This window comes from Coregonus clupeaformis, chromosome 12, assembly GCF_020615455.1.
Source record: "Coregonus clupeaformis isolate EN_2021a chromosome 12, ASM2061545v1, whole genome shotgun sequence".
Taxonomy (NCBI): domain Eukaryota; kingdom Metazoa; phylum Chordata; class Actinopteri; order Salmoniformes; family Salmonidae; genus Coregonus; species Coregonus clupeaformis.
The window spans coordinates 49,399,521-49,418,493 of NC_059203.1; the positions used below are offsets into that span (position 1 = coordinate 49,399,521).

At 42.5% G+C, this 18,973-nt stretch overlaps 1 protein-coding gene across 7 annotated transcripts in view; it reads right to left on the reverse strand.

Annotated features, from left to right (window-relative positions):
* Positions 1 to 18,973, reverse strand: part of LOC121578355 (neuron navigator 1) — a 128,963-nt gene that overhangs the window by 56,456 nt on the left and 53,534 nt on the right. For all 7 annotated transcript variants that reach the window (XM_045223910.1, XM_045223909.1, XM_045223908.1 and 4 more), the window contains one exon: positions 16,186 to 16,548. In XM_045223910.1, coding sequence (XP_045079845.1) covers positions 16,186 to 16,548 — 363 coding nt within the window. The remainder of the gene's footprint in view (positions 1 to 16,185; positions 16,549 to 18,973) is intronic.

The following is an 18,973-nucleotide window of genomic DNA, read 5'->3' on the forward strand; positions in this document are numbered from 1 at the left end:
TAAGAGCGTCTGCTAAATGACTCAAATGTAAAAGGGCCCATAAGTAAGCATTTCACTGTTAGTCTACACCAGTTGTTTACAAAGCATGTGAAAAATAAAATTGGATTTGATTTGGAAAGCTAATCAATATAACCTAAACTATTCATATACTCTCTCTGGGCTGTCTCTCTTCTCTATGCTCCACCTCCTGCTAAGCTGAAGCATTGGAGCGATCATGGACACCGCCTCACTGTCTGCCTGTCTTCCAGGAGGCCAGCTTGACTGAGTGTCCTCCCTGCTTGACCTTCAGTCGGAGGACCACCAGGGAGGAGAAATGAAAACATAGAGAAGCAGCTAATGTTCACTTAGACTTAGAATATGAATAGACCAGTACACTACAACCATAAATACACACATTGTGTTTCTGTAGCTAAATGCATATTGCTCCATATCCTATTCCTTTTAACTTATGTTATAACATTATTTACTTGCTGAGACCAGGGTGGAAACTAAGTCCTGGCATAGGCTGGGTTGACTATCCAACATTAACTCTGTGAACTGAATGACTCACAAGGCTTAGACAACCACAACATAATGTAACCGGGACCTCCAGCAGGGTATGAAGAACCTTGGAAAATGTTATTCTGGTTCCTCCCCTCATTAGTAACAGAGCGTTCTCACTGTGATGTCATCAGGTCAGAGGAGCATCCAACCACTCTGGGAGGTGCACTGTGTGAGCCAAGAAGGTTCATCCCCACCCACACCACACCAGACCAGCACATGTCTGAAGATTCAAGGCTAATTGGTTCAATCTAAATGGCACTGTAAATTGTCTGTGTGTCATGGATCTGTACTGGCCTGATGGTCCAATACATGGCAATGTTGAAAGAGTTGGCTAAAGCACATACTATCAAAGGGTATCGTGTCTCATGGCCAATGGCGGGGATAGCTAGGCTCAGGAGGCAAGATGATAGACAGCGTGAAGTACACATTTTAAAAGGGAATGTCCGACTGAATGTGATGATGGCCGTCTCAGGGCTCATCATCATGACATGGCCCAAGCTAGCTAGATATGTATGCATACAGCCTATTTACAAAAATGTTTCATTGTGACACCCTTTGAAATGTTACACATAGAAGGAACAAGAGTATGCCAATACTGTATATCTACCCTGATCCCAGACCCTCCAGACTGCTGCGTTCTCATTCTGTTTCACTTCACCTCATCACTTCATGTATCTGTGTAGCGAATCATTTATGTAAGCTCGCAAGATCAGGCTGGCTCGCGAGGCTAAGATTTATCTGCCATGGTAGTTCCTGAGTTGGGCCAGACCAAACAGCCAGTGATCTGTTATCGGCTAGCACCAGCCACACAACAGGCAATGGGAAGATTTCTGTCCGAAGAGAAAAACTAATGATATGCTCCAACCACATGGACTGCGGTGATGAAACCACAATAAAAGACTGTGGTGTCTTCCTGCATCTACTGATACTCATACCCTGATCTTTGATACAAATGATGTGGTAAACAATCGGTTGACAGTTTCCCTGTTGCCGTTTTTCTTTATTCAGTGAGAGACCCACATCCCTTTCTCACCAATAACACCTGTAATTGAATTCAATTGAACTTCTATCATAATAACGATAATAACTGTATTTGTGAAGTGCTTTCGAACATAATGCTTAAAGTGAAAGCCATTCCCAGGAAACAGATTACCTGCTGCCTTTGAAATGGACTGCAGTATATCAGGCATGTATACAAATACTGTACACCCATGCTTTACATCTCCTGTCTCCTGTTTATGTGACCAACTCAGAGTGCTGCTAAACAAGCTGTCAACTATCCTAAATGTAACCTTTACTAAGCTGTAACTACTAATATAACCATTACCTACTGACCAAATGTCTTGTGTCTGAAACAACCTCTCCAAAATGTTTGCTAAGGTCACGACTCACCGTTCAAGAACATAGCAGTATCGGCTGGGATATGCGCAAGCTGTTTAAACACTGATTTCCACTGTCAGTGTGAATGACTGCGATAACTGCGTACTGCAGGCAACGGAGGTAACTCATAACATGTGCTGCACTCTCTTTGCTGTGGTTAACTGCTGTTGGCTGTACTGCTGCAGACAGACCAACAGGAAGCTGCTTTCATGCTCTGACCTTCATGGCTGTGGTCTTTATCTATCAGTATCTGTCAGCTCTTTCTGCTGGACCAGTTGAAAGGTAAAGAGCAAAGCTGTCTGGTCAGCTTAACATTTCTGCAAATCCATGTTTGATGTTTAGTTAAAATTGGTAGATATGCCCCTGCCTTTTATGTCTAAAAAGACAGCCATTTCTGTTGGTATAAATGAGAGGGGTGGAGGGATGGAGAGAGGGAGAGGAGGACAGGGGGGCACGAGACAGAGCTCTGCACCACCCTCTCTCAGAATGATTCTTAAATATGAATCCAGAATTGGAATTGGCTGAGGTAGTCCATAAAATCAGCTAAAATATTGATAGGTGCCAGCTGAGTCTCTTCATCTACATGGTATGAAATAAGGTAGGTATCCAGAGGCTGTTGTAGAAAGCTATATCCACTTTATAATCAGGACAGGTATGCACTGCTCTTTGACAGCACCTTTGATTACCCAGTGGAACACCAACCTAGAAAATCAATCAATGACTCCCAATGCTAATGGTGTAATTACACAATCCTTCCAGCAGAAGGCACAATGAGCCCAGAGTGAGGGAGCTCGCTATGGCATGGACAATGGCTAGGATTGGCAGAATGACTTGGGTGTCATTGCTGCATTTGTCGGCAGCTGGTGCCTGACCAGTACAGTCTTATTTTGCATTTTGTACATTGTATTCTATTTGTGCACACTTTGTCCACATACTTTTATTAATCAATTTATATTCAAGAACTGTTTCATGGAACGTGGAGAATTACTCTGAAGTAATGCATTATAGATGCATTATTAAGGTGACTAAGCAGCTCTCTGAGTATCAAGCTCAGTGTCCACTGGCACACCCTGCACTTTATCCTCTTATTCAACCAGTACATGAAAAAGAGAGACAGCGCTGCACTGCTCCAGTAGAGCTCTAATCTTACAGTTATTTCGATTTGTATTGAGCTTAACCCTGGCAAAGCTAACAGGATTGTGCTGCCATCAGCAGCAAGGCAAGGTGATACAACACAGTAGCTCCAGTAACACTAGCAGTAAAACAGTAATGGCTCTGAGATGCATCGGTGAGTCAATCTGAGACTGGAGCTCTGTATGTCCATGTGGAAATGGACTCCCTCTGATCGTTGGGCTGGAAAACATCAGCCAGACTAGACTTCAGACAGGACAGGAGGGTTCCCTTACTAAACATTACATCACAGAGGCACACCAGGACACCTAGCCCTGATATGGTTGTAATGGAGCCTGCTGCCGTGAGTGATGACATGACATCATTGACATGATACAGAGACGTTCACATGACCCCAGGGCTACGGTGATATAATTACAGTGAGGGAAAAAAGTATTTGATCCCCTGCTGATTTTGTTTGTTTGCCCACTGACAAAGAAATTATCAGTCTATAATTTTAATGGTAGGTTTATTTGAACAGTGAGAGACAGAAGAACAACAAAAAAATCCAAAAAAACGCATGTCAAAAAGGTTATAAATTGATTTGCATTTTAATGAGGGAAATAAGTATTTGACCCCCTCTCAATCAGAAAGATTGCTCCCAGGTTTATTTTATACAGGTAACGAGCTGAGATTAGGAGCACACTCTTAAAGGGAGTGCTCCTAATATCAGTTTGTTACCTGTATAAAAGACACCTGTCCACAGAAGCAATCAATCAATCAGATTCCAAACTCTCCACTATGGCCAAGACCAAAGAGCTCCCCAAGGATGTCAGGGACAAGATTATAGACCTACACAAGGCTGGAATGGGCTACAAGACCATCACCAAGCAGCTTGGAGAGAAGGTGACAACAGTTGTTGCGATTATTCGCAAATGGGAGAAACACAAAATAACTGTCAATCTCCCTCGGCCTGTGGCTCAATGCAAGATCTCACCTCGTGGAGTTGCAATGATCATGAGAATGGTGAGGAATCAGCCCAGAACTACACAGGAGGATCTTGTCAATGATCTCAAGGCAGCTGGGAACATAGTCACCAAGAAAACAATTGGTAACACACTACGCCGTGAAGGACTGAAATCCTGCAGTGCCCGCAAGGTCCCCCTGCTCAAGAAAGCACATATACAGGGCCGTCTGAAGTTTGCCAATGAACATCTGAATGATTCAGAGGAGAACTGGGTGAAAGTGTTGTGGTCAGATGAGACCAAAATTGAGCTCTTTGGCATCAACTCAACTCGCCATGTTTGGAGGAGGAAGAATGCTGCCTATGACCCCAAGAACACCATCCCCACCGTCAAACATGGAGGTGGAAACCTTATACTTTGGGGGTGTTTTTCTGCTAAGGGGACAGGACAACTTCACTGCATCAAAGGGACGATGGATGGGGCCATGTACCGTCAAATCTTGGGTGAGAACCTCCTTCCCTCAGCCAGGGCATTGAAAATGGGTCGTGGATGGGTATTCCAGCATGACAATGACCCAAAACACACGGCCAAGGCAACAAAGGAGTGGCTCAAGAAGAAGCACATTAAGGTCCTGGAGTGGCCTAGCCAGTCTCCAGACCTTAATCCCATAGAAAATCTGTGGAGGGAGCTGTAGGTTTGAGTTGCCAAACGTCAGCCTCGAAACCTTAACAACTTGGAGAAGATCTGCAAAGAGGAGTTGAACAAAATCCCTCCTGAGATGTGTGCAAACCTGGTGGCCAACTACAAGAAACGTCTGACTTCTTTGATTGCCAACAAGGGTTTTGCTACCAAGTACTAAGTGATGTTTTGCAGAGGGATCAAATACTTATTTCCCTCATTAAAATGCAAAGCAATTTATAACATTTTTGACATGCGTTTTTCTGGATTATTTTGTTGTTATTCTGTCTCTCACTGTTCAAATAAACCTACCATTAAAATGATAGACTGATCATGTCTTTGTCAGTGGGCAAACATACAAAATCAGCAGGGGATCAAATACTTTTTTCCCTCACTGTAATTACTGGTCCGTTTATCAGACATGCATGTGGAGGTGATACTGTAGTGGTGGTCTTCTTGATTCTGTCTTTTACTATTGACCCCTCCAGTGATAGAGGCCTCCCATATTGCCCACATATGTGTGTCACACTCTGTGTGTGTGTGTGTGTGTGTGTGTAAGGGGAGGGCCTCCTCTGTTCACATGTGGCCCCAGACCCCTCCCGGCCCCAGGGGTAGAGTGATCCCCGCCCTCTTCACCTTACCCCTATACCTATCTACCTTTATCGATCCAGTATCCCTGCACATTGTAAATATGGTACTGGAACTGACCCTGTATATACTATGCTTACTTACTTTATCGTGTTCTTCTTATTTCTTATTTTTATATCTTGTGTGTTTTTGTTCTACCTTGTTCTTTTTAGTATTACATTGTTATTGATTGCTGCATTGTTGGGGTTAGAGCTTGCAAGTAAGGCATTTCACTGTACTTGTGCATGTGACATTAAAACTTGAAACTTGAGCCATGGCCCATAAAGGGCTGACCCCGAGCAGTGGTCCTACTAAACCGTAATCCCTGCAGGGCTTTTGGAGGGTCCGGCCAAGCAGGCCCAGACCTAATCACTCTGCACATGGCTTTATGTGGGTCAGGAAAGCACTTTGCTAGGCTGGTCAGGAAAGCCAAGCAGGGACTGACTGTGGAGTAGAGTCCAATGTATGCAGGAAAGGGAAATTGAAGGCAGACTGTTCCCTTCTTTGTGGACCAGTATTAGATGACTAGGGGCAAATACTGTACTGTATGTATTCAAGTATGGGTGTGTTGATGTGCAGTTTCCATTAGAATGACCCATAGTGTAAATGGTTACAAGAGAGAGAGAGAGAGAGAGAGAGAGAGAGAGAGAGAGAGAGAGAGAGAGAGAGAGAGAGAGAGAGAAACACATGCTCACGCCTGGTGGGGCAATACTCGGAGCAGCTCGATTTCCTAGCATGTGCAAAGCTTTTTCACCGTTGCCATGGAAATTACATTACCAGAAGAGCAAACTGAAATGATGGATTAGCTAACATGAAGGAATCCATTATTTGTCTTAACTGGGTAATACGTAGAACATACTTAATATACATCTCTTTGGTCAGATTCTGAATAGTGCTGCATTTTAAACAGCATTATGCATACTGAATGGTAATCTAACTGAGCATTGTGTTGCTCAACTTATTCATCAGAAACAATACTTATTATGGAAAGAGAGTGATTACATTCTAATGACCCCAATTCAAATGTAATGACCACTTGCAAGTCGTTGTGCTGTAATCATTGATAGCTGATCTGAAACCATCAAAAGTATGTCTGCCATGGAGGAATTCAGAGGGGAGTTCTAACAATAGGTACAAGCCACAGACATCCATTGCCTAGTCTCCCACTACACCATTACATGTTTGGATGCAGAGCAATCTTCTTAATAGGTAAATATGAAGCAATTTCATCCTCCAAACACACACACACACATAACTACACACACGTGCACGCATACACACACCCTCACTACAGCACACTGACACACCACGCACAGCCCGTCAGTGGGTCAGAGGAGGAGGGTTGCCATAGCAGCATATCCCGATCCATGTGCCGCATGATAAGAGGCGTGTTGCTGCACCTTTCCTTTCCTTTTCCCTACACTGGTTAGAACACTGTTCACCGCACACACACACACACACAGTCCACCACCCCTGTACCACCATTTTCCCACATACATTACATTCCCTAACCTTGCCGCACAGTGGAAAGAAGGGGGCTATAGATAGCCTTGTACTTAGCCTACTACAGTACCCCCATTCCACACGATAATGTAGGCTACTCAGTGATGCCTGTAGGCACTTCCATAATCGATACCTCAGCGTGCAGTCAAGTGCTTTATAGCTGGTTCTGTAAACAGGGCAGAATCTGAATCCCAAAAAAATTCAGAGTAATTTGTTTTCTGTCTGAGAGTCTAAATAAGGTTTCAGTAATGCTTTGAGTTAATCAACGTCAGCCAGGAAAAGACAGTAAATCCCTTGGTTGCGATAAACAGAGAGCATTCTATGTGGGCCTCATTTAGCAAAGTTCCATGTTTGCATGTCCTTTTTAAACCATTAGACATTTTACATTTACATTTTAGTCATTTAGCAGACGCTCTTATCCAAAATGAGTGCATGCATTTTTCATACTGGCCCCCCGTGGGAATCGAACCCACAACCCAGGCGTTGCAAGAACCATGCTCTACCAACTGAGCTACAGGAGGCCTCTAATAGACCATTCGCTCCATCAATCAAAGAGCGAATTACAAAACAGATTATTCTCCTGTGAAACGACGGGATTGGACATGAGAAAGTAGCTATCAGGCTGCAACAGAACGCTGATGCCGCAACTCGATGGGTCCAAGTGTGTAACCATAGTTGACGGGTGAAACACTTAATTCTACATTTGTAAAGTTGGCACTGAATAGTGGGACATTTATAATTTCTCTATCAGGTATTGTGATGCGTGTGATAGAAGGGAGTCAGGCGCAGGAGAGTAATATGCATCCGAAGAGTTTATTCCGTCGATAAACAGTTGCTCAAGCATGCGACAACAAAACTCAGGCACAGGGGAAAATACTACCCTGGCAACAACAAGGTAAGGGTAGCTCAACCGAGCTACACACAGCTCACTACAAACAATCACCCACACAGACAAGGAAGCAGAGGGAACACTTATACAATGACTAATTGGGGATAAGGACCAGGTGTGTGTGATTAATTAGACAAGACAAGTGGAGTGATGATAAACGGATCGGCAGCAGCTAGTAAGCCGGTGACGACGAACGCCGAAACCTGCCCGAACAAGGAGGGGAGGCAGCTTCGGCGGAAGTCGTGACAGGTATGGCAAATCTAAACTATATTCAGTAACATAATTATTACAGTAATGTCATTTTTACAGTAATATCATTATTACAGTAATGTTATTATTACAGTAATGTTATTATTACTCCTAACCCAATGTGTGGAATATGATGCAGGGAGACCAAGACATGTAGAAAGTGGTTAAAATGGATGCCAATGTAACACAATGATACTGGTGATGGTTATCCTCCATCATTATGTGGTGTGAAGAGTGTAACTACAGAAAACTATGATTCTGGCATTATGACATAAAGACATGATGATTCTACCAAACAGATTCCAACAGACTTAGTAAAGGGAACACATCACATGGTACATTACCCTCCTTCCTCAAAAAATGGGGCCTAGTCAGAACGTTCAGATGGAAATGTATTTTGAAGAACATACATTATTCTCTGTCATGGGGAGTAAGCAATAGAGCCTGTCAGCTCTATGCATCATATTTCCATCTAAACATTTCACCCTTTCTGAACACACCACATTGTGTCACAACCCTCCCCTTCCATCTCTCTCTGTCGTCATCACTCAGAGGAATGCCATCCCTCTCTAGGTACCAGAGTTACCCCAGCACACAGTATAGCATAGACCATTAGGCCACCAACAATATGCTGCAGGTTCAATTCACTCCATAGAACACAAACCCCAGAGAGACCATACGCAGTGGCTTGGTCTAAAAGTGTTGTAACGAGCAAAGATTAGAGCATCTGGTTTGATAACACGTGTGACAAATTGCCTCAATTAAGTAAACGATTTAACATAACAGCCAACCAGGAATCAGAATACAGAGCCATCCGAATTATAGATGTGGCTATTATATTACACTACAGGACCATTTTAGCTCAACATTCCCATTTTACCCATGGCAGTCAAACCTTCCTTCAGATATGCTTGACATTAAACTATGGCTTCCACTCAGATAAAGTGTATTAGGGATGATGGTGAATAAGCTGGAGAAATGCTCCTTCTCCCCACAGTCACACTGGAGCTAGTTGCTATGGAGATGCAGGAGGGGCTTGCAGAAATTATCTATTTTCAAGAGACGGTAGATGCTAATGTTTTCCAATGAGCTGAAATGTGTGTGTGTGTATGTGTGTGTGTGTGTTTGTTTGTGCGTGTGCATTCGTGTGCGTGGAGTGCTGTCAGAATCATGGATTATTTTCACATTGACTGTACGTACAGTAGCTCTCAGATGAAATGAATGAATGGTTGCCAACAAGGACACTGTTACTAAAAATGCAAATGTATTCAGAAGTAAGATGAGATATGTAGTATAGGGGGAAACTAGAGCATGAGCCGTCTCTTCCATTTTTAAGACCTGGATTAGCCTAGCTGCATACCGGTAGTTATTCATACTATATAACTCTATAATAGATTAGCCATTTGATGGTCAGTAACACAGCACTATTCCTATGAGAATGAGGGGTTAATCCAAATCAAGGACATTTCCCGCTGAACTCAAAGACAACACATCCGCACAGTATGTATCATGAAGGCTTTTCAAGCGGTTTTCGCATTCAAGCACAAGAATGTATCGAAGGTCATACTGCAATTACAGTGCCTTCAAAAAGTATTCATACCCTTTGACTTTTTCCAAATTTTGTTGTGTTACAGCCTGAATTTAAAATGGATTAAATTGAGATTTTACACACAATACCCCATAATGTCAAAGTGGAATTATGTTTTTAGACGTATTTACAAATTAATTACAAATGAAAAGCTAAAGTGACTTGAGTCAATAAGTATTGAATCCCTTTGTTATGGCAAGCCTAAATAAGTGCAGGTGTAAAGATTTGCTTAGCAAGTCACATAATAACTTGTATGGACTCACTGTGCAATAATAGTTTTTAACATCATTTTTGAATGTACCCCACATATACAATCAGTGGAGGCTCCTCAGAGGAGGAAGTGGAGGACCATCTTCAGTGAATTTCATAAAAAAAGGTGAAACATTACAAAAGTTATCCTTTTTAGATAAAACTATACTAAATGTATTCACGTCAACAAATTGATTAAAACACACTGTTTTGCAATGAAGGTCTACAGTAGCCTCTGCAGCACTCTGTAGGGTAGCACCATGGTGTAGCCGGAGGACAGCTAGCTTCTGTCCTCCTCTGGGTACATTAACTCAATACAAAACCTAGGAGGCTCATGGTTCTCACCCCCTTCCATAGACTTACAGTAATTATGACAACTTCCGGAGGACGTCCTCCAACCTATCAGAGCTCTTGCAGCATGAACTGACATGTTGTCCACCAAATCAAAGAATCAGAGAATGAATCTAGTACTGAAAGCATAAGCTACTGTCACGCCCTGACTCAGGGGACGCTTAAATGTTGAGTCAGGGTGTGTATATTCTTTGTTGTGCGTTTTCTATGTTGTATATTCTAGTATGTGTGGATCTATTTTGGCCGGTGTGGTTCCCAATCAGAGGCAGCTTTCGCTCGTTGTCTCTGATTGGGGAAAATACTTAAGCAGCCTATTTGGCACAGTCTAGTTGTGGGATCTTGTTCCGTGTAAGGTATGTTTTGTGGTCTACCTTGGACTTCACGTTTCGTGTAGTTTGTTATTTTTGTTGTGTTGTTAATTAAGTTAAAATAAACATGTACACATATCACGCTGCACCTTGGTCCGTCCCGTCCTTCAATGAACGTGACAGCTACAGCTAACTGTAGCGCATACAATGTGGTGAGTAGTTGACTCAGAGAGAAGAAAGACAATAGTTGAACAGTTTTCTTCCAAAATTAAGGAGAAGCAAGAGAGAGCTATATTTCGTAGTATATATATATTTTTTTTCTTTCACTTACTTAGCTAGTGTCAATTGCAGCTAGATAGTTTAGCCAGGCTCAAATGGAGAGGGATGCTATGTTAGCTATCCAACACTGGAACTCTTCCAAGTCAAGTTAAGCTTTTGGTCTTATTAATTTATTGCCACCGGGACCTGCCGGTGTAACTGCTAAACTGCTTGCTGCTGACTGTACACTGTACTATGATTGTAGCGGGTTTACTAACACGTTAGCTCTAGTAGCTATGTTGACTATGATGTTAGCTAATATGGTGACAACGATGTAGGCTGTGTGTAGCGGTTAGCGGTTGTGATGTGAAGGTTTGACTTGGAACGTTTTTTTCGCCTGGTCACAAACAGCTGATGTGTTGAGCACTGAAGTCCACAAGCAAAGGGAAAAGGTGAGAGGAGGAGAGCGCGTAGATGCGAGAAGGAATTATACGAGCAAAGAGATCATGCTGTTTGTATGTGGCTGCTTTGAAAGTGAACTGTGTTCTGGGGTGTATTTATTGTGCCGTTTCTTAAATGAAGCAAAAGGAACAAAATTGGGATGATCACTGAGCTGGGTGATTGGAATGTGAATGACAGTCATCCAATAACCTGTAATAGAAATAAGGCCACGTTCATTAAAAAAATTATCATCCTTCCTCATCTTAAACGGCACTGACCGCCACTGCATACAATTATCTATAAGGTCCCTCAGTCGAGAAGTGAATTTCAAACACAGATTCAACTACAAAGCCCAGCGAGGTGTTCCAATGCCTCGCAAAGAAGGGCACCTATTGGTAGATTGATAAAAAAAATTAACAAACTGATATTGAATATCCTTTTCAACATGGTGAAGTTATTAATTACACTTTGGATGTGTATCAATACACCCAGTAATTACAAAGATACAGGCATCCTTCCTAACTCAGTGACGAAGGAAACCACTCAGGGATTTCACCATGAGGCCAATGGTGACTTTAAAGTAGTTAAAGAGTTTCATGGCTGTGATAGAAGAAAACTAAGGATGAATCAACAATATTGTAGTTACTCCACAATACTAATCTAAATGACAGCGTGAAAAGAAGGAAGCCTGTGCAGAAAAAAAATATTACAAAACATACATCCTGTTTGCTATATGGCACTAAAGTAAAACTGGAAAACAATTGGCGAAGAAATTAACTTTATGTCCTGAATACAAAGTGTTATGTTTGGGGTAATCCAACACAACACATCACTGAGTACTACTCTTCATATTTTCAAGCATGGTGGTGGCTGCATCATGTTATGGGCATGCTTGTCATCGGCAAGGACTAGGGAGTTTTTTAAGATACAAATTAATGGAATAGAGCTAAGCACAAGCAAAATCCTGGAGGAAAACCTGGTTCAGTCTGCTTTCTAACAGACACTGGGAGACAAATTCCCCTTTCAGCAGGACAATAACCTAAAACTCATGGTCAACTATACTGGAGTTGCTTACCAAGACGACATTGAATGTTCCTGAGTGGCCTAGTTACAGTTTTGACTTAAATCGGCTTGAAAATCTATGGCAAAACTTGAAAATGGCTGTCTAGCAATGATCAACAACCATCCTGGCAGAGCTTGAAGAATTTTTAAAATTATATTGTGCAAATATTGTACAATCTTAGAGACTTACCCAGAAAGACTCACAACTGTAATCACTGACAAAGGTCATTCTAACATGTATTGACTGTGAATCCTTGAGATATTTCTGTATTTCATTTTCAATAAATTTGCAAAGATTTCTAAAGACATGTTTTGACTTGGTCATTGTGGGGTATAGCGTGTTGATGGTTGAGGGGAAAAAAACAATTGAATCCATTTTCAATTCAGGCTGTAACAACAAAATGTGGAATAAGTCAAGGGGTATGCATACCTTCTGAAGGCACTGTATATGTTTTCTCTTAGGGATTTGGTAGTTATACTCTCCCCTTGTTATATTCTGTATGGGCTGACCTGGGAACAGGTGGCACACCACAGGAAGTACAGGGTTTCTCATCATGGTCACCTTGAATAGCTCACCTAGGGATTGAGGACACGGGTGGCCCAGTGCTGAGCACTCACTATCAGGCATTTTTACAATCACCAGACATAATGTCATACTCTCAATCTCTTTTTCTTCAATCTCATTCTGCTTCTCACTATGACCTGTCTCCATCTATCACACTTCTCAATTCTAAATATTTACACTGTAGTCTCTCATTGGCAGAGTGGACTGATTACCCGAGCGGGCCAGTCAGTCAGTGCCACAGAAGCTGCAGAGTAAATCCCAGTGCATGTGGAACAGTGATAAAGTTGCTCACATCACACCAGAGAACTGGCCTGGATTCCCTGCCTACTGACTGTCAACTAGGGAGAGGGAATTAGAGAGAGAGAGAGAGGATGTGACACAAAGGAAGTGAGAGAGAGAGAGCGGGGGGGGCAGAGAGAGAGGAGCAAAAAGAGAGATTGAGAGAGAGAAAGAGACTGTTAAACGAGTGTTAAATGAGGCATGAAAGGAGATAATGCTGTGGCTCTCCTCCTGGTTCTCAGAACACCTGCCACACCTGTCCTTGACACCTTGACCTAGGATCAGACTGATGCCCTACCATGGCATTGATCGGTAGGTTACAGTTGCTAATGGGCAGTTAGTTAGTTAGTGGGTTTTAAATGTACCAACAAAAAAAGAAGGAAAAAAAAGGAGGGTAGTAATGTCATTCTTTACTTCAGTCCTTTCTGCTTAAGTTGTTGGTAGCACAAAGTGACTTGCTAAATCCCATTTAGTGGAGAGGCAGGCACTGACTGGAGGGGCTCTGTGTGCGTTTGTGTCAGTTACACCCTCCTCCGTCTCTGCAGTGAGATGTGGGTGTGAATGACAGCCAGCTCAGCAGGGGGGCTGGTAATGAACGACATTACTGCAAGACTCAGACGTGATCTGAACTCATTTAGACCCATTTAGAGATCCACTTTTGGTTTTCCTGCCATTCGGACATCTTACTTTTCTACAAAATGGAAGATTCCAGGTCAGACAAAATGTCTTGTTTCAGCAGATAATTCCCCTAGTTCTTGGAATGGCTAGGAACAGAGACGGAATAGTGAAGCTGCGAGTTTGGAATTACTCTGGACTCTAGACTCTTGTTTAGAGCCTTGTGTTTGCACGTGTTTAATCACTAGTTGCCACATACACACACACACACACACACACACAAACACACAAACACAACCACAGCACAATATATTTCACAGAACAATGAGTTTCAGCCAGAGGGGGATTCGCATTAGTAGCTATTTTTCCATCCAATTGGCAACAGATGTCCATGCAAATATATAAAATATGCATAAAAATTATATGCACATTTTCCCACCAGACATGTGTTTCCATCAAATGGACTTGTTGCAAATAAAAGGCTGTGCGTGATGACTTAGTGGACATAAAAATAACTTTTGAACCAAATATAAAATACAAGTTAAATGGGTTTTCATCGCATTTTCAACTCATTGTCACAACGCATTGTCACAAAACATTTTGCATTATATAGCGAAAGTGCCCACTCAGATCTTTGCTGTTTCCATCAGGCCTGTGGTGAATTTTTTGATCCGACATGTACTTGAATTGCTTAAAAAGGTTGGATGGAAACCTGGTTAGTAAAACCAGCTAACTACGCTGAGAATAATACCTGATGATTCACATTCAAGTCTCTACTCATCACAGCTCACCTCACAAACAATCCTACAGGAATCCTGCAGGACTTTATTGTAAGGGTACACTCTACACAGCAAAAATGTTACAAAAAAAAATCTGATCCACCTCAGCAGAATCAGACTGAGAAGAAGGCGACATGGTTGCTGCATGAAGCCATAATAGACCCATTCAGGAACAAGCGAGTTACACTAGACAGACTGCAGGGCTCCAGACTAACATTTTCCCCTGGTGCCACCAACTTTTTCAGGCTTTGACAAAAAGAATTGCAGCGTCACACAATAGAATACATTTGAGTCATCATCTTATAAAGTTATTAACAGTGCTTTATTAAGAATGTAATAGACCACTGAGATGGTATTCAATAATTAAGTTGTTACATCTAACATGTCCAAGCAGGAATGCATGATTCAAAATATTTTGATGTGTCATGATTTTTGGGTTGACAATTAAGCTATTTTTGTTTTATTTTACTGTTCAATAGAGAAGAATTTGCCTTCATCTTTATGTGAACTAATATTATATATAGACCTAATTCAATTGGTGCTAATTCACCACCTAAGGAAGTGGAAACTCAAAAAACTAACTCTAAATATAACACCTACTGCTAGTTGCCATGTACTAATCGAACACTAAATGTAAATGTCCTAAAAAAAAACTTTACAATGAGGCCTAGTGCACTTGCGATGGCAGATGCCCAATTTCGTGCGCTCCGTATTTCAAAGCCATATCAGATATCTTGATAGTAAAACAGTGTGCTTTGAGCTCAATAATAATATTTGAGAAATAAAAATCATACCTACAGAAAGCGGAGACCCTCGTCTATTTAATATGGACACTTGAACTAGTTTTGGACACTTGAACTAGTTTTCCACGCAATTGCATTTTGAAATGTTATACAATCACGAGGGGCACACGAGGTGGGAGAGAGAGTGTGAGAAGCTTGCTCGGCACTCATTACAGCAGCCGGCCCCAGCGAAACAGGCAGGCACAGCGGCAGGGGAGACACTTTTATTACAGGAATAATGAGAATAATGCATTCTACTGTTTAACAAATTCATGGTTTTATCCGCCCCAAAAAGAGGACGTTTTTATTGAGATGACCAGGTAGAATGTGTAGCTTGCACCAGTGTGATCAATTCAAAATGTTGCTCGCACAGCCAAGTTAAAGGGTCTCAAAATGTGACTAAATGGTCGCAGTCTGGAGCCCTGGACTGCTGAGGACAGCACTGTGAAAGGGTTACTCCAAGCACAGTGCAAACTCCAAGCATGTTTTACCTACATTTTTTAAAAATCTAATCCAAATCAATGCTTGATTGATGCTTGTTTCATGACATAATGTAAGTTGTAGGACCAAGTGATAACAACCATCCGTAGTATCCACAAGGACTATATCAAAGATAATTGTACAGTAGGATGCAAAGTGAGTGTTACTGCAGAACTGGATCCAAAGCCTGCACAAATACCCAGTAGCTCCACACAACCAGAGTAGGAGAACCCTGAGTTAGACAATAGAATAGACCACAGGTGTCAAACTCATACCAAGGAGGGCTGAATTTCTGCAGGTTTTCACTCTTGCCTTGTACTTGATAGATCAATTAAGGTCACTGATAAGTTAGGAACTCCCCTCACCTGGTTGTCTAGGTCTTCATTGCCCACAAAAGAAACAACAAAAAACAGGAAATAACAAAAACCAGCAGGCACTCGGCCTGCCATGGATTGAGTTTGACACCCCTGCTATAGCCCCTTACCCATTAGCCAGGTTGTCGTCGTCATCCTCTGGCATGCTCTTTCCCAGCAGGTCGCTGTCGCTCAGGTAACCAGACTTGAGGTCAGCATCGTCCACATCTAGCCCTTCGATGAGCTCAATTCGGGAGGAGTGGCTGAGACGGCTGGAGACTCGGGCGGGCATGGTGTGGGCCGTGTACTGGGACCCAGCCTTACCCCCCTGATACACGCCGCTACCCGTGGACGAGGGGGCATCTCCAGCCTGCAGCCGGGGGCTGGACTGGCCATGGCGCCAGGAGAGAGGAGAGGAGCGATTGGACAGACTGGACATGCTGCGGGCGTTGTTCTCGTCACTGTCGTAGCAAACATTACTGCTCTCCAGACAGCTGGGGAGAGGAGAGGAAGAGAGAGGGGTTATAGTATGGTAGAAATGGAATGAATGAGAAGACAGAAGGAGAGATAGGATAAATTAAGAGTTTGAGGGACTTATAGAGAGAGAATTAGAGAAATAAATCATCTTTCCTTTTTTCTCTCTCAGTCAGCGGGCCTTTAAATAAATCTGTCCTGACATATAGTCTCTGCTGACCCAGATACAACTGTAACATTCACTCTCAGCCTTCAGCGACTACAATAAAGAATGGGTGGCGTCTCAGAACTCAAGGGCAAGTTGCTTGCTATAGTATAAGGACATAGCATCATTGTGTGAACAGAGAAAAGTAATTTGTCCCCTCTCTCCCTTTGACGGGATCATTCAGAACCCTCAGCAATATGGTCACAATATCATTACCAGCTGGGATTTACAGACCAAAGGTAATCAGCACATAATCACACACAACAGAAAAAAATGTAGGATTGCTCGGGCCAGGAGTTTTTCTTGACTACATGACCTGACCAGGGAAAACTCTGGGCCATTGCATTAGCCAGTGAAAGGTGAACCAATGTGGACTAGAGAGAAGTTCTAATTTAGACTACAGAGTAGTTCTAGTCTGTTGTCTAAGAGAGAGTTTAGACTAGAGAGTAGTTCTAGTTTAGACTAGAGAGTAGTTATAGCCTGTTGTCCAAGAGAGAGTTTAGACTAGAGTGTAGTTCTAGTCTGTTCTCTAAATTGGTCAGGTTTTGCAATGCCCTCCCAATGGCGAGGAGCTTCTGCTGAGTCTGGCGATTACATAACCAGATGCACCAACCAGCCCAGATGAATAATGCAATGCCTGCCTGAGACCATGTGGGTGTTTTTTTCCTCCTGCTATTTCTGTACTTCTGTAGATGGATAATTAATCAACAGGGACTGTTAACTATTACTGCCTCAGGAATACATTCCGACTCCCACAATGCTTCATTGGAATGATACATTAGCTCAGAGTAGGACGGTACTTCCTTGAGAGTTTTGAAATGTAGTTTAACTTCAATATAGATAGTTTAAACTCATGGATGCACATCAAACGATCCCATACATTAGGGTATATGTTTGGGAGTTATGACAGGGAGCTGAACTAGTAACAGAATTACGGCCGGTCATTGAGCTATTAAAAAAACATGCTGTACGCAGAAAGTTAAGTCATTTGAAGCTAATGATTTACTAGTAGTACTGTATGTGGATATTATTTACAGTACCTACAGTCCATTTGTGCTCCAGAGCAGGGCTCTTCAACCCTGTTCCTGGAGAGCTACCGTCCTGTAGGTTTTCATTCCAATCCTAATCTAGTGCACCTGATTCTAATTATTAGCTGGTTGATACGCTGAATCAGGTTAGCTACAACTGGGGCTGGAGCGAAATCATACAGTAGGGTAGTTATCCAGGAACAGGGTTGGAGAGCCCTGCCCTAGAGGGCAGGACCGAGTTTGGGAAACCCTGCTAGAGGTTTGGTGGCCCAGGTTGAAAAGCATGAGTTTTTAGATGTGTCAAGTTACTGAGGTGTCTGTCAGTCTCCAGAGGCCAGGGCTATGGAAATTCAGAGCTCAGATCTGGGATGGAATCCCCTCGGACATGAACACCACACACATCAAAGAGAGACCAAATAGCAACAGGAATATTGGTAGGCAGATCACATACTACTGAGCTGGATTTAAGAAGCAGGCAAAAATGGAAGGTATACAGGCTTTGAATGCAAAATAACTTTTTGTTAACGAACGTTTCGGTTTCTGTCCAGTTTCTTCAATATCCTGTGTGGTTAGTCTCTGGTGTTTTCTGTTATTGTTTGTGTCTCATCATTATAGAGACCGTCTGAAACTAATACTGGACAAAGGGTTTCCCAGAATGTGATGGTCATGAAACAAAAACAGTCTGTTTCAGAGGGATTGACAGCATATGTATACCAGGTGGCAAGATACCAAGAAGACATAAAGGAGGAGAGTTGTGTAAACATGCTTGTGTGTACTCTATCGACCTGTCCATTGTGTTTCATGTGTGTATGAGTATATCACATTTCTCAAACAAATCCATAGCTTTCTTCTAGGTGTACACGTACAGTATCTTGCTGAACCAATTAAACAATTACATAAAGTGCATTCGGAAAGTATTCAGACATTTACATTTTAGTCATTTAGCAGACGCTCTTATCCAGAGCGACTTACAGCTAGTGAATACATATTTTTTTTATACTGTCCCCCCGTGGGAATCGAACCCACAACCCTGGCGTTGCAAACGCCATGCTCTATCAACTGAGCTACATCCCTGCCGGCCATTCCCTCCTCTACCCTGGACGACACTGGGCCAATTGTGCACCGCCCATGAGTCTCCCGGTCGCGGCTGGCTGCGACAGAGCCTGGATTCGAACCAGGATCTCTAGTGGCACAGGTAGCACTGCGATGCAG